The sequence below is a fragment of the Chrysoperla carnea genome, chromosome 4, assembly GCF_905475395.1.
Source record: "Chrysoperla carnea chromosome 4, inChrCarn1.1, whole genome shotgun sequence".
Taxonomy (NCBI): domain Eukaryota; kingdom Metazoa; phylum Arthropoda; class Insecta; order Neuroptera; family Chrysopidae; genus Chrysoperla; species Chrysoperla carnea.
Window position 1 is genome coordinate 48229759 of NC_058340.1, and position 17399 is coordinate 48247157.

General features: G+C 27.9%; 1 protein-coding gene across 7 annotated transcripts; it reads left to right on the forward strand.

The window, feature by feature from the left end:
* Window positions 1-311: 311 nt before the first annotated feature.
* Window positions 312-10100, forward strand: LOC123298567 (poly(A) RNA polymerase gld-2 homolog A-like). Of its 7 annotated transcripts, none has more exons than XM_044880613.1 (7): window positions 312-443; window positions 2684-3075; window positions 3994-4165; window positions 4771-5038; window positions 6325-6493; window positions 7401-7673; window positions 9336-10099. In XM_044880613.1, the coding sequence occupies exons 2-7, from the start codon at window positions 2778-2780 to the stop codon at window positions 9809-9811; spliced, it is 1656 nt and encodes a 551-aa protein (XP_044736548.1). In that variant the 5' UTR covers window positions 312-443; window positions 2684-2777; the 3' UTR covers window positions 9812-10099. The 7 variants fall into 7 exon arrangements, with proteins under 7 accessions (XP_044736548.1, XP_044736547.1, XP_044736551.1 ...); XM_044880612.1 differs by having other exon boundaries at window positions 317-443; window positions 2681-3075; XM_044880616.1 differs by lacking the exon at window positions 312-443 and adding an exon at window positions 463-629.
* Window positions 10101-17399: the final 7299 nt, after the last annotated feature.

Here is a 17399-nt window from a genome sequence, read left to right on the forward strand (position 1 = left end):
AGGCTTAGATTTTAAAAAATTTCTATTTTCTTTAAAAAAAATATTTGAATTATTGTTTGAATAAAATAATTGTTAACTAAAACAATCTGAGCTTAATATTTTTTTATAACCATTTTTTTTAAAATTTTTTGTCGTTAAATTTGGTATTATATTACGGTATTGCACATTTAAATAAATTACATAAATAAGAATTATTAAATAAATAAAATAAAGATAAAAAACTGGAAATTTCTGTATGTTAAATAAAAACAAATGAATAGTTGGAAGAAAATAATGACAATAAATTAATAAATATCTCATGTGATCATCCTCGCGCCATCATACTATGGCGACAACCCACAACTCGCCTTCATTACACTTGCAGGCTTTATAATATTTAATTACTTGTAAAAAAAGTATTTACAAATTGTCGCAGCACCTTGAATTATCTGATCGATTCGATTGTATGTATTGTAAATAAATTATTAATTAATAAATATTAGCAATAATTAAATGTGAAATAGTTTTTTAAAAGCCTGAATAGTAGAAATGTGATTTTAGTTAAACAAATTGACACATTTGTGTTTGAAAGTTCTATTGTAAAGTTTTTCAGTTACATGCACGCTTATTTATTTTAACCTGATTTTATGGTGTGTGATTTTATTTGTAATTATTTTATGTATATATAATAAATTCAAGTGTCCTTTCGTTATTAATTTTTGGGTGAGTCCTGCAATTTGGTCATTCGTTAATATTTCCAAATTTAGTTCCTAAATGAAACCGATATCAATCAGTTAAAATTGAAACTGACAGAATCAAATGAAAAAATTAAACAATATATTTATTTCTAGTAAGATTGAAGTGTCTTTCAGAAAATAAAATGGAATTTTTTTTTGGATACTTAATTACTAGTCATGGGAAAAATTCGTCAAAAAATGGATAAATCTTTCCGAAATTATTGCCTTATTTATGGACTATCAGCAGTTCGAAGGAAAAATAAAAAAAATAAAGTTGATGACCGGATTTTTCCAATGTTCAGTAATAGTTTTCAAAAAATCTTGTACAGGGTTTAGGTCAAATTATCCTGGAATCAGTAATGAATTTCATAAATTGTAATGTTGAGTCAGTGTATTGTGGTTATTAGCAGGTAATATTTAACATATATTGAATCAATGAATCAAAATGAGTTTTTTCATATAATTGAAAGCACAGAAAGTCGTTATTCGTGAAGTAGTAATCGTGATGCATTCATGTTCTCATAGTGAATTAAATGTTAGTTCACAATAAATAAATCGAATTCAGCAAATAATGAAATAAATAATTTTATTTGCTTCATCTATATAGCTCTGAAAGTTTCTATGTCAATAATTTTACCAAATCTTTTTTTTAAATTATCTCTCTTGCATAAATCATCAAGAACTTTTAAGAGCCTTCGAATAATAATTGAAAATCGAATAAGCGGTTCTCCAATTTCTTTTTTTGATTACTTCATAGCAGGAAAATATGTATCAGTTGCCAGCTTGACACCTCTGGCGCCCCGGCCAACCGCCCTAAAGCTTGCACTGGATATACTTAAAATAAGCTTATAACAGGACAAAGAAATTTATTTTTCGTTCTTGTAAATGCCCACAGAATATTTTTTTGAATTCTGGAGTAATATGACTTCTTCATTCAACTCAGACACACAAACACAATGATTCTTAGAACATATCATGATTCAACATTATAATTAACAGAATTCATCACAAACTCCTTGAGTACAATTAATAACAAATGGTCACTTTGAATAAATTAAACTAAACCAATTAATATGCGAAACGGGTGACAAAATTGTTATCAGAAAACAAGAAATACGTTGTTATATAAGAAAACATGCCAAGAAACATAGCGTTTTTTGTTTTCGGCTAAGTTAACCGAAAAAATTCCCGTAAGCATAAGTTAAAGTAAAAAATAAATAGTCGTTTTTATATTTGTTTATAACTTTTTCGATTTTAAAGTTCATATTTGGTGAAATTATGAGTAATAGGTTCACAAATCTGCAGTTTTTTTTTTAGCAAAAAATTTTGAAAATTTTTCGAAAAAAAAAAACTCAAAACTTTTCTTTTGGTCGAGGGATTATGATAGAGCAGTTTTTCGGAGCTTAATCTCTTCGCCTATACTTCTTCGATCATGAAAGTTTAGCAGCAAGTGAAACTTTTTCGGTTTTTCGGTTAACTTAGCTATTGATTAGCTGTAAACAAAATACGTTATGTTTCTTGCATTGTTTTCTTCTATAACAACGTAGTTTTTGTTTTCTGATCGCAATTTTCTCACCCGTTTTACAAATTAATTGGATTAAACTAACAATTTCTAATTTAAAATAAACCGTATTTTCAGAGGGCATGATGGGGCTATGTTTCTAACATCACTTTTACTAAACATTAAAATTCAATACGAATGATATATGTTAAAGATAGAAATAAATTTTACATGGCAATAATATGAACAATAAACAATAATGTATTGACTTACAAATAATTTGTTAAAAGTAAGATAGAATAAAATAAAATAAGTATTGTTGATCAATATTTAAAATAAAAATATAATAATATTATAAATAAAAAATTTAAAACATGTATCAAACAGTATATTCACCGCATATATTAGTTAGTATGCCAAATACTGTACAACAGTCTGCTAGTAATTCCATTGTTTCATCCAGCAGTACAACTGCAGCACTTGTACACGTACAACACCAGCACTCACATTCGCATTCACAACATTTGGAGGGTGTATCACCTAGACAATTTATACAGTGTATGGGAATGGATTTAATGGCACCATTACGTAATCATCATACAATAATGCCGCCGCCGCCACATTCTTATCTTAAAAATAATACAACAATACATAAAAATTATAATAATAATAACAATAACAATAACAATAATAATAATAATAATAATAATAAGCAGAATCAGAATAGTAGAAACTATTGGAATAGTCAAATAGTACCTGAAGGTGGAGATTGTGCGCGATCACCAACACCACGTAGTTGTTATGATAGTGATGATAGTTGCCGGTCACAACCACAATCACCAGTACCTGAAATTAAAGGTACAGTAAAAACATCATAGTTATATACCAAAGAGCCAACCCTGCCAAAAGGCCCCGGACTGTATATAGAAAATGGATTTTAGTTAAATGTCGCCAGAATTTGGAAAAATACTATTCTTCATTTTGAACAACCTCAATCAGCACTAATCTCAAAATTCCCGGTTTTCTCAAAGTATCACATAAAGTTATCTAGCATTCTTAGAGTACCTCTGAATTTTCTCTGTTTTTTTAGCTTCCGGTTTTCATTTAAAATTTATTTTTCTTTTTTTTACTATCAACATTTGAAGAAAACAAAAGTTAACTATTGAAACTATCAGTTAATCATTGAAATTATTTTAAACAATTTTTGTTGTAATTATTTTTGACGAATAACAAACGTATACCGAGATAATTGATCTTACACTTAATATTCAAAGTGGCAACCATTCCTCATGGAACCCGGGGGACGAGACTGATTGTAGTGTTCTAATGGCAACCCCTGCCTATTATTAAAATTTTCTTAGATTTGACCCACCCCTCGACGTATACTACATTACGGTATTATTAACATTAACAAATTTCAACAGTCTAAAAAGCAACAAACCTGCCTAAGTTATATACAAGGTGTCTTTTTTAAGTTGACATATGTTTGAAACTCGATAAATAAATTTAATAAAGTATGAAAATGGACTTTATCTTGCAAAAGGTATAACTTGGGTAAAGTATGCAATCTTATGGGAAATTTCATGCCGATCATGATGATATGCATTAAAAGAATCTCCACCGGGGAAATTTTATACTGACATCATCGTGATCAGCGTACAATTTTTCTCAAGAATGCATCATATTACTTAATTCTAATTTATAATTTTTGAAACCCCGTTTGTTTTACTTTTTTAACTAACGGTACTAGAACTCTAACAGATATTTTGAATGCAGGACTGAAACAATCACATGAAGTATATGGCACACAACCAGCTTTTTATCAACAATCTTCTCTTCATTCACCTGGCGGTTTTTTTTATAACAACCATCACCACAGTAATAACCGTTCACAAAATCCAACATTATCTCATATAAATAATTGTACTGTGTATCAAACTAAACGAAGGTATATGATTTTCATATTGTTTTTAAAAATAAGCCCCTCTCCCCCTTCTTTCCTTAATTCAAAAACCAGTTTTTAGTTCTTTTTTATTTGTGGAGAATATATACTCAACAAGGATTATTAAAACATTCTCAAAAGGATAGTACAGGGTCTAAATTTGTCTTATGGCTTGAAAGAACGTAAACAAGTACTCTCGTATGCATTGCACTAAATTACAGGAGTTATTTTATTATTAAATCGGGCTTAGTATCATTTTCAGTCCGGCATAAGTAACCATCCTCTACAAAGTTATTGTTATCGTTTAAATTTATATACATTAGAGTCTCAGGAATCCAACCAGTTAGTAGACCGACACGTTCAGTAATCCGAATACTTTTCGTTTGCCGTGTAATGCATAAACCTCAAACGTGTAATACATTAACCTTATTAAATAGGTAGTTATTTAATTGGTTTTGGTTCCGTAAATTTATCTATCATTTACGAATTATGGTTTATTTAATTATCTTCTCAGGCACCCCACCTCAGTTTTAATCGAACAATATAAAAAGCTACTCAGGAATAATAATTTATATATTAAATGCCATAAAATATAAATGGATTTGTTTTAGGATAAATAATAATAATAATAATCGTAATAACGTAAATAGACACAGACGATCGGTTGTTGGTGGATTTCAACAATTAATTGCCCCAGATAGATATTTAGCGCGTGCAAACGAAGTGGAGGTACGAGGAGAACCTAATAATTTATTAAATGGATCAGTTTGGGATAATTTAAGTATGGCAATATGGAAAAAATTCAAAGCGAATCAACAAACAATACACACATATAAGAATAAGATGAATTTATGGAAATCTTTATATATATTAATTAAAGTAAGTATTTATTTATTTTTTAATTTTACAAGCTACGCACGTAAAGCGGTATGCCTTAAGTAGCGGGTTCGATTCCCACCATCACAACAAAAAATTAATGATATATGCATGAAAGAGGTGTACTCAGGCACTCAAAACAATATGGAATATTCATAAAATTTAAATTTGATTCAAATATTTTTCTTCCGTAACTTTAATGACTGGACATTTCAACTAAACCATTATTTTAGTAATTAATATCTTTTTATTAATTACTTAAAATTAATTAATAAAAGTACAAATTCAGTGAGGGCATTTAAAAATTTCTAAAACGGAAATTCAAATTTTTATACGGACGTGACATCAAAGTACGGTCTTGTCAAATTTGTTGACATACTGTATGATATTAATTATTTACATTTTATATGGTATTTCATTAAATTATACTATTCTACGGCTTTTTATTAGAAAACTTAATAATAACGAGTGTAAATTCTGTGTTGTAAATTCATTTTTTTAAAGTGTAAATTATACATTGAACTGTCAAAAATTGGCAGATCACGTACTTATACGTCATAAACAGAGAGCGCCAAAAAACTGCGTTTAAATATCTCAAAATTATAATGTATTTTAAATATTTTTTTTCCCTTAAATACAGCATTTTTAAGCAGTATTTATATTTTTTACTTTGTTATAACGGTGTAAACAATGAATTAAAAATATTAAATGAATATTCCCTATTGAATACATGAATATTCCCTATTGGGATTTTGAAGAAAAAAATTTTTCTTTTTTCATAATTGTATACAGTGTATATTATTCAATTAACATTATAACGTCACAACGATGTTTTACGAACATTTTTTTTTGTCGGGCGTTTTTGTTTTTTTTGAAAAGTTCTTTTAAATCTGTCTGTAACTTAAAATTATCATGAAAAAATAAAAACAGTTTTGTTGTAAAACTTATATATGATCTTTCCATTTATGTCAAAAAAAATTTGGTTCAAAATCCCAATTGAGAACCTGATAAATGAAATTATCAGCGGAAAAAGTGGCAAAAACATACATGGCATCACAATGTACTCTATGGCCTAAGTGCGTCTCTTCTGAACTCTCAATGTAACCTAACTTAACCTAACCTACAAACAAAAAACTTAATTTGCAATATTTTTACCAGATTATTTTTTTATTATTTTGTCACTTTATAGTTTAGTAGTTTTAGTAGTTTTAACTGACCGTACTTCTCACAGGAAAAAGGTCCACTTTTAAATTTTTATAAGTGAATACAACCAAGATCATTATTTTCAGACACATTATCCCCGTTATGGCCTATTTTTGGTAGGATCAACAATTTCTGGATTCGGTTCAAATAGTAGTGATATGGATATGTGTCTTTTAATACGACCTACCGAAATGGATCAAAGATGTGAAGCAGTTGTGCATTTAGAACTAATACAGACACTTTTAAAACAATGTGGTAATTTTTTTCAAATATTTACTTTTAATTTCACTGGTCTATCAAATTTCATTTAATAATAATGTATGATGTATTTGCCACAGTTAAGGTAAATAGCATATCTTTTAGATTTGATGTGCTAAATCCAAATTCAACTATTATTACAGGCAATTAGAGTTTTTAAATCTAATTTTTTGAACAGTCTGATTAAGATGTTTTTATTCGGCTCATTTTGTTCGTAATTTAATTTAAAAAAGCCATACTTTTTGAATTTGTCCCACGATCCCTCTTTCATTGTAAAAGTATACCCTAACCAACATAAAAAAAACTAGGGCTGTAAAAGGCTAGGGCACCAAAAAGTTAAATTGGCGCTGAACATACCTTTAATTACTGTATAATCTGCGAGCACTTCTATATGTCAGTTATTAATTTTAGAAATGTGTTACAATTGATCAAATATGAGGCCTTGAGAGCCAGAATGGCTTTACTGCTCTTTTTCAATATCGGGCTTTGTGTTGGAATCTGCTCCAAACGGTAAAAGTAATAGCGCAATAGTGACCAAATATTTATTCTTTAATTTTTTCAATATAATTATGACAGCATTCATCTATTTTTGCCTACCGAAAATTTAAAAAGTTTAACAGCGTGAGCTCATTCTTTTTTCTCAATAACGTAAACTTTTGTTTCTATAGTTAGACTCTCATGGCCTCATTTATTATTTAAATATGGTAAAAGTAAGTAAACGCTTTACTAATTTCAGTCAGTTAAACAATAGCTTACTATAGACATCCTTTCTAATAGTGAATGGAATGACGAGAAGATTACAAAACAATTTAATAAACCCAAGTTTACTGAATTTTAAACTTCAGTGTTCAAAATGCGAAGTGGAAGATTGCTTTTCAATTATATTATTTTAATCAAATTTCAGAATTCATATCAAAAGTGGAATTAATACAAGCAAAGGTGCCTATTTTAAAATTTAGTGATCGAAAACGTTATTTAGAAGTAGATTTAAATTGTAATAATTCCGTGGGTATTCGTAACACACATTTATTACGTTGTTATGCAAATATGGATTGGCGCGTTCGTCCATTAGTATTAATTGTTAAATTATGGGCCAGACATCATCATATAAACGACGCCAAAAATATGACTATTTCTAGTTATTCGTTAGCATTAATGGTAATTCACTATTTACAATGTAAGTACAAATTATTTTATTCAAATAAATATGAACAAGATCAATTACATATGTCAACCAATTTTTACTTAGAATTTAAAGCGCTGATTTCGAATTTGACCTCAGAATTGCTTTTCTTATTTTCAATTGCAATTCTAATTTTCGAAAAATTTCGGCCCAAATCGGTGTTGTACATTTGTAGAGGATGGGGTCTTTTTTCGTTATTAGTAGACACGATAAGCTTTAAAATGAGGGGTAAATCATAAAATTTGATAAAAAAGTAAGAAAGATCTCGCAAACCGATAGAAAACCAGGCTAGAGAAATAATTCATAAGATAATTTGTTTCCACAAGTTCGAAATACTTCCAGTTACCGTTAAGCATTTTGTGTAAACAAATTGCCTGGCATTACTGACGTTTTATAGAAGGTCGAACACAGCGATATTCTTGTCCTTTTAAAGTAAAATTACACGAAAATTAGAACTACTAATTCTGATTTCAAATTCGAAATCAGCGTATCATATTATGTCGGAAAATTTACTTCACATGCAAGCACCAATTTTACTGTTGCTCTGTGTTATTTTAATTCCAATTTAGTTTCTTCTATTTATTATGTTAGAAAATATTTCCGTTTATTTTTATTCTTCTATTTAAAATTTGTTATATGACTAAAATGATTTAATTTTCCAAATGTTGCTTTTGGATATATTCTTCACAGCACCATCACATTTTTATTTCCTAGCTTTTTTTTTTTTTTTTGAATTCCATAATACGATCAAATAAAAGATATCTAAAACGGTTTACAAAATTAGAATGGTTGGATATCCAGATGTGGTCGAACAAGCTTTTGACAATTTTTTCCCTCTAATGAACAAACATGTAGTGAAATTTAATAAAACTGACAATAGAAAATAAAATTATACCTAATCCAATAAATTAAACATATAGCATTGGAAAAAATAGATACAGTTGAAAATTTAGGTACAGCGCTTAGTATCAGTTCAAAAATGAATTGAGGAGTTGGGTGCAAGGTATAATTTCCTGTATGCTCTTTTGAGATAAAAGTATTTTAAGGTTGGGTTGTATATTTCGAAGGTAATTATTTAAATATTTTAGCCCTTTAAAATAGTGGATTGTAATTAAAGGGTAGTATTTTTAACCCCCGAAACAAAAGAAGGTGTGTTGTAAACAGCTATGTGTGTCTGTCTGTGGCATCGTAGCGCCTAAACGGATGAACCGATTTGGTTTCGTTTTGATGTTGAAGCATTCGTAGCTGATGAATGCTAAGTACAAGCATTGTCACTTAGTATTTTAAATTGACACTACTTAAAATGGTCCTGCTTCTTAATTCAATTAATACTAATTATTATCACCAGGTGTCGGGGTTCTCCCAATTATGAATAGCAAATAGAAACCTGAAAATCGTCCAAAATCTACTAAAATTATAGAAAATCGTGTGAATATTTGAATGGCCCTTTATTACATGCAAAACGATCGTATAAGCATAGGCTTTTTTCATTTAATTTTTACAGAGTAGATGTTACAGAGATTTTGAAATTAATTTTAGAAAAAAAATACTCCAACGGCTTTTGCGTCGTTCTTGCGCCTAGCTCCTCAAATATTTTTTAAAAGTATATTTTACATTATCTACATTGTCTCTAACAGAAAACTTTATTTGATTTAGGTGGAGTAACACCTCCGGTCATACCTTGTTTACAAGGAATATATCAAACAAAATTTAGTCCACACATTGATATACATTCAATAGATATGCACGAACAATTGATACCATTTTTGTCTGACAATAATCAAACGTTAGGCGAATTATTATTGGGATTTTTGCATTATTATTCTGTATTCGAATACAATAATTATGCAATATCTGTACGATTAGGTACACGTATGAGCATTGAAGAATGTAAACGACAACGTAGTGCTAAAAATGATCCACACCAATGGAAACATTTATGTATTGAGGAACCATTTGATTTAACAAATACAGCACGTTCAGTATATGATTTAGATATATTTGAACAAGTTAAAATTGTTTTTTTACGATCATATGAACTATTAAGAGATACTCGTGATATGGAATCGATTTTTAAAGAGAGTTTAATTCCTGCTAGACCTCAATTACCACAACCACACCAAGAAATTTAATATTAACAATTCAAGTAACCAAAGTGTGCTCAAATTCTTAATGCATTATTGTGTGCTGTATGGGACTACAAGAAAATAATAATATTTTTAAATGAATAGTGAATGAAAACATTTAAATGTGCTAATTTATTAACATTCAAAAGTTAAATATTTTGTGATTCACGTTAATTAGTTGTTAAAACTCTGTCACATTTATAAAACTGTCTGTGATCTATAAAAATCAGCTTTAACTTAATAGTATGATATAAAAATCAACGCCAAAAAAAAGACAGAAAATATCACAACTCGAATATCAATCACCATTAACATAAACTCTCTCTCTCACATCATATAATAAGATAAAATATTGATTCTTATCTCTTAAAAAAAAAAAAATCCAACAAAAAATATCAAATTGTTGTCGAGTTCCTTTATTTTTTTTTATTTTTTAACTTATTATTTGTTGATCACAATTTTTAATTTTGTATTTAAAAAAAAAGTATATTTACACAAAAAAAATATAAAAAGTATGAAAAATTCGTGTGTAAAAAAAAAAATATATATATTTTAAATAAAACCAAAAAAAACTACGTTAGCTAAAGTAAAATAATAAAAAATGATAATAATAATAATAATAATAATAAAAATGTTTTTATATCGTTGTTAAACAGCGCAAGCGCATATTAATAGTAAATAATTTGTAAAAAGGAACTGAAAATTCATCATATTAAGAAATTTTGATGAATATCCTGTGCATAATAATTATAATACGCTTTAAATTTACTCTTCAAACACAAGAAGACTGGTTCGTTCTAGTGATTAATTTTTTTTTGTTTTTTTTTGAAAAACAGTTCAAAAAAAATTTACTATTTAATGTGATCAACTTAGTCGAATATACAATAAGATTAATTTATTTCTTTATTAAAAACAAATGTATGAAAATGAAACTGGAAGCAAACAGAATTGTTCATCAAACAATGAAATTTCAATAAAGAGTTCAGATATGTTGGAACAATAAAATCGATTTAAAAATTCGTGTATTTAATTAATATTTTCTAAAGGATGACCTCTAGAACATTTTGAAAATTGACTCTTGGTTAAATTCTAAAATCGAGGATTTAATTTATGCGATCGTTCGTACTTGATTCTCTGATCATAAGTTTTAAATGTAAAATTCGTACATCGCTGAATACAAAAATGCCTTTTTTTTATCTCAATTCAAGAAAAAATCACACGGTAGTTTGAAAAATTTATTTTGAAAGGGCAGCTGTTGGTAGAATTGTGATCAGGAAAAAAGAAACATAAAAATAAGAAACTTTGAATAAAGGATAATTTCCATAATGTTTGAGGAGGTGATCCTATAAAAATTAATAAGAGACCGAACGCAATGTTCACGAAGGTAGTGCTCCTTATCTACAATAAATCAAGGGTAGAGGCCTTTTGAAGAGGTCCATGAATAGGGTCTCTGATTTAAAAAATACAGCCAAGGCAGTTAACAATTAATTTAAATAATTAAATAAAAAATATCTGATGTTTTGTAAAATACACGTGTTTTATTGGGTACACATTTGAGCAAAAAACACCTGATAATACTAAAGATAAATTTTTATATTATTTTGTAGTTTTTATACTTGGAAAAAAGTACAGCGTTGTATATAAAGACTTAAAATTGGGCAAAATCCCTCAAAAAGAGGCTGGCAATATGTTAAAAAATTAGACTGTATTTAAAAATTTACAATAAATTTTTGGATTTAAAAATTGAAGAATGTGAGTAATAGGTTATTTTTCAGGATATATTCTCTTTTTCACAGCTTGAAAGAAATTTTACCTTTTCAAGAAAGCTAGAAATTAAAATAAATAACTTTAGTGTTATTAGGGAGAGTTTAAGAGTTTAGTTTCTGAACCATTTCCGCAAACAAAAGTTTGATACATATTGACTCAACTAATCGTACCTGTGGAAATTTATGTGTCAGGTAACTACGAGGCTTTACATTTTTTTAAATAAAAATGTAAGGTATTTAAAAAAATACATAATGTGATTTTGCTTTTTTTGAGATAAAATCTGCTAGAAATTTCTAGGCACGTAAAAATTGTTTTCTCATTAAAACACGTCTATTTTCGAAAAAATTTTGACATTTTAAGAGTGATTGCGATGTAAGCAGCTAACGCAATCACGTACGTACTGGTTGCTGCATCAAGAAGTTCTTGGCCGCATCTAAAAGATTTTCTGGGCTGCCTAATGTATTAATAACTTTATAGAATAAATACTTTTAACAAAATTGCTACTCTACATGAAATGCTAAAAATTAGGGCAATTGGATATTTGTCGCATGGAAAACAGTGAGACATGAATAAAGAAAAAAAACATATTAAACATATTTTTGAAATGAAAAACTATAAGAATGTTTTGGTTTACCGGATCAACGTTTTGTAATGTGGAATAACCTTTTAAACAATGACCAATAGGATCAACAATCTATAGTATAGAGGTCTGTGGATCATCTATTTATCAGATATATTTGGTGGTTGAATACATTTTTTGATATGTGTAGGTGCAGACAGTGTAGTGCCATCAATTAAATCTGATATGTAGATAGTGTGCATTTTTATTGAGCGTAAGATTCATCTAATTTCTTCGGCGTTTGGAATTATATATGCGTGTTGTTATGCATATTATTTTATATGCACACGTTTTGTTATTCATGTATTTGTAGACGAAGTATGATAATCCGTCATTAGTCATAATGGTACTAAAAAAGTTACTTTAATCGTTGTTCCAATAAAAAATTTTGGTTATTATACAATTAATTAATTTTTTCTTTAAATACACGCGAATGTACTATAAAATAACTTGATAAAACAAAAATTATAAATAAATAATTGTGATAAAATGTTAATTACTTATTGTTAAATCGTTTATATATTATATAGAGAAGATTTGATTAAAAAAATAAATAAATAAAACGATTCAGATTGTCACGTTATTGTAATGTTTACAGTTCAAAAATTTTTACCAGTGTTATTTTAATTCTCATTTGGAAATTATTAACTATTGTTGTTATCCAAAGTCATATTTTTTGGGGACGTAAACATTACGATAAAAATTTGTTTAACAAATTCAAAATCATTTTTGTTATACCATCGAACTTGAGTAAACGAGATTTTAAGGAGGTTCGTAAATTGTTTCTCGCATATGGAGGTTTTTAATTTTTTCTCGGTTAAAATGATTATGCAATTGATATTCATAGAATTTTCTCGCTTACTCAGGCTCGACTGTTATTATAATTCAATTGCATTCAAATTGTATAAGGTGCTAATCGAATTACGGTTTCTGTGATTAGCACCATAATTATTAATTTACTCAATTTTTTGTTTTCAGTTGTAAAATATTCATATGCGAATATATTAAGTAGGCCTGTAATTAAATTGAACTCCATAAACTTGAAAAGTGTAATTTAAATTCAAATTTTCTATTCAATATGAATATACAGTATAAAAATTTTGATTTATTTTATAAATAATATTCACTTAATGGAGAAATAGAATCGATGGATTTAGAAAGATATGTGCAATGTGCATAGTATTGAAATGTATATTTTGATCAAGTTAATAAAATTAATTCAGGAATGATTAAATGCCCTGTTAAAAAAAAACTGTTGATTAAGTCGTTTGCCAATTAATTAGGCGTGAGATCCCACTGTAAGCTTATTAAATAAAAGCTTCATTTTGGCGTAAATCATGAATGTATTTCATAACTTAACTGTTAAAAAAGACAGTTAAAAGTGACCTTATAGTTATAATTCCAAAAATTGGGAAACTACTAATTTTAATTAAGGCTTTTTTCAGATCGGAGGTAAGAAATCTTAATCACACAAGACTAGCTACTAGCTACGTATCTGAGATATGGTATATGTATACAACCTGTTTACGGTGGTATAAATATCCCTGTAAATACTAAAATTAGATAATAAATTGTCGGATGTATATCCTATAGAAAAAATTTGCGGTAAATTTTCTTTTCTACAATTTTGCTTTTTACAAACATTTATATTTTTAATGATAATTAACAAAGATTGAATGAAGAAAAAAACTTCTAAAAACAGAACTACGTAGGATTTTATGCTATAATCATTACGCGAAATTTTGTACTAATTGGTATACTCTTAGACCGGTCTATGAATTATGATGACTTTTTTAAAGAGAGTCTGCAATTGTAAAATAAATATTTTTTTTTTTTAAATTTTAAATTTATTCAGATAATCAATTTAATGATAATTAATGGTTACTTTATAATTCAAATTTCATACTTTTATTTATTTAGCACTTTTGAAATAAGAAAAAAATATTTAATTAATATCAAAGCGATATCACTTCTAAATCCATTGAGCCTATCAACAGCCGATTTCATAATTTGTGTCAAAATGGTAGTTTTTTTTAAACGTGATTCAAGAGGTGCCATATTTAAAAAAGTAATATACTTATTGCTTTTTCAAATTTATTGGTGATATAATTTTCCTAAACATATTGAACCACATAATTTATTTAATATATAAATTAAAATTAATAAAATTATTTTGATGAGCGCGGGTAATAAATATTATTTATTTCTAAATAATAACTACAATTCAGGAATATTTTCAAAAAGCATTATTTTTCTAAATGGATTTTTTATAATAATACATATCTGATATCATTCATCTTAAACGCTCAAAAATAATTCAACACAGTGTGGATTAGGAAAACATATCAGATAATACTTAAAATAATCGAAATTGAATAAATAATTTTCACTTTCGATCTAAATTCATTTATATTCAATATTTCCATTTGAAGTAATACTAAATTTTTGTACAATTTTCAATATGCAAATTATCATAAGTCCTGTTTTTTTATAAAAGAAAATCAAATAAATCTTCAAAATGGAGGATATATCTTCAAACTTCATAGTTTTATTTACTGTCTCCTTATTTTAAATTTCAGATTCACGAAGTAAATATATATATAATAAAAAAGCCTGTGTGGAACAATATATCTCAATATGTAAAAAAAATTTTCACAGAAAATCATTTTCCTATTCAATCGTGCGGGGTCCTTTTTGGATATTTTAGTTTAGAAATGTAATATCGACCAAATTATCAAATATTTTTGGCCTGCATTTGTGCAAATTTATATTCTAATTGATAATAGGGCAGGACGAGATGACGTACTTGTAAAAAAATATTTCCGAAAAAAATGGTGATGATGGTGAATCACATGGTAATGATTCATCGCACAAAACTTTTATAACATGTTCATTTTTGAAGCAGTTATCAACAATCGATTGAGCTGAATTTGGTATGCACGCTTAGTTTGAATGGCAATGCATGGTATTAATTGGCGTCCTGATTTTCCTATAAGCTTTTATTGGACTAAAAATTAGAAAATAATTTTTTCTTTGAGTCACTCATACACGACTATTTGTAAAAGCTTGAGGAGCTCAATATCATGAATGAATCGAAAAATAAGTAGCTATGCGGATTGTGGAGTGGAAGAGGCGCTCCGATTCATTTTTGATATTTTAAATTGAGCGCCTCAAGATCTTACAAATAGTAGTCGCGTATGAGTAATTTATAGAAAAAATTAATTTCTACTTTTTAGTACAATAAAAGCTTGTCTCTTAAAAAGCATTTTTATTTAATTTATTCAAAGTATAATAGAATATTCTCTGATTTTTTTTGAAGAATTTTATTTAATTTGTAACTGGGCGGAAGCCTGACTAAAACTTTGAAAATTTGTTATTTGAAATTTCTGGTTTTAATTTTTTATATAACCGGGGTTGATTAATTTTTTAAATTCTATATAATTATATGTTTATACCATGTATATATGAAATATACATAGTATATTAAGTTTAGTCCCAAGTTTGTAACGCTTAAAAATAATGTTGCTAGGAAAAAATTTTTGTCATAGGTGTTCACTAAATCATCTAATTAGTCCATTTCCGGTTGTCCGTCCGTCCGTCCGCCCGTCTGTGGACACGATAACTCAAAAACGAAAAAAGATATCGAGCTGAAATTTTTACAGCGTACTCAGGACCTAAAAACTGAGGTCAAGTTCGTAAATGAGCATCATAGGTCAATTGGGTCTTGGGTCCGTAGGACCCATCTTGTAAACCGTTAGAGATAGAACAAAAGTTTAAATGTAAAAAATGTTCCTTATCGTGAGGGCGCCAATTAGGCGGAAATTTTATAATATGTACTATACTTGATTATCAGTTATGTATGTGTCACATGTTTGTATATGTTATGTGATAAAAAAATCAACACTGACTATTCATGGTATTTCAACAATTAACTCAGTCAATTGTTTGTTTTCACTTGTTTTATTTATTTTTAAAATCAACCAACTGTGCTGTATTATTTGAATCTATTTTTGATCGTCAAGAATATGTTTACGATCTATTTTTATACTTACGTTATTACGTTTTTTACAAAGGTTATAAAATAAAAGTATATTTGGGATATTTTAGTGATAATATATTTAAAGTGTATTTTTACATGGTAAAAAATGAATACAGAAGTTAAACCGTCTATTGATAAAACCACAGTGAATCAATTCTTTGTACTTACAAAGAATGGGAAAACTATTAAAGTTGAAGATAATATGGTACCAACTGAAATATTGGACTATCCGTTTTTGTTTTATCAGAATACGGATATAGCCAAGTTATTTACACATTTAATCCCACAATTCCGAGGTAACTGGGTTATGTATTTTAATCATGCTGAAGGATTTGATCAAAAATGGAAAGACTGTTGCAAGTTATACAATGATGGCAATCTAACTGGAATAAGATCTTTAAAGTGTTCTACTGGTTATAAAAATCCAAAAACGAAAGACCATACTTTAGGTGCCATATTCTTTATTTGTGGGCCAACAAATGATCGTTTTAAAATATTGGAATTTGGTAACAATTTATTAAAATATATACCATACTGGAATGATTTAGGTCATATGGTATATACAGAACTAACTAGTGATAACCCTTTATATAAAATAGCCGTACCAGAAAATAAATCATTTAATGTGAATGATAACCAATTTTTTGTGTGGTCTGAGACCGACAAAGCTTTTAAAATCTATGAGAATAAAAAACCAACTGAAATCTTAGATTACCATCTTTTGAAGTGTGTAAATATGTATATTTATAATTCATTAATTCCGTATCAAAATCCAGTTCCGGGTCAATGGACAATGTTTTTTGAACATGAAAAAGATTTTGATCAAAAATGGGAACTATGTTGCAAATTATATGCTGAAAGTAAATTAACTGGAATACGACAAATAAGGTGCTCTACTGGTCTTAAGAATCCAAAACACTGTTCTAATAATAATAATATTGGTAGAATATTCTTTCTTTGTGGTCCGCCAAATGATAAAACACAAATTTTGGAATATGGTAAACATCTATTAAAACATATACCATATTATCACAGTTCTGGTTTTATGCAATATGATGGTCTAGTACCAATTGAAAGAAGTATAAAAGGTATAGACAATTCTGATTTTTCGTATCGAATACCTGTCCCAAAAGATGAATCATTTGAGATAAAAGTAAACCGATTGTTCT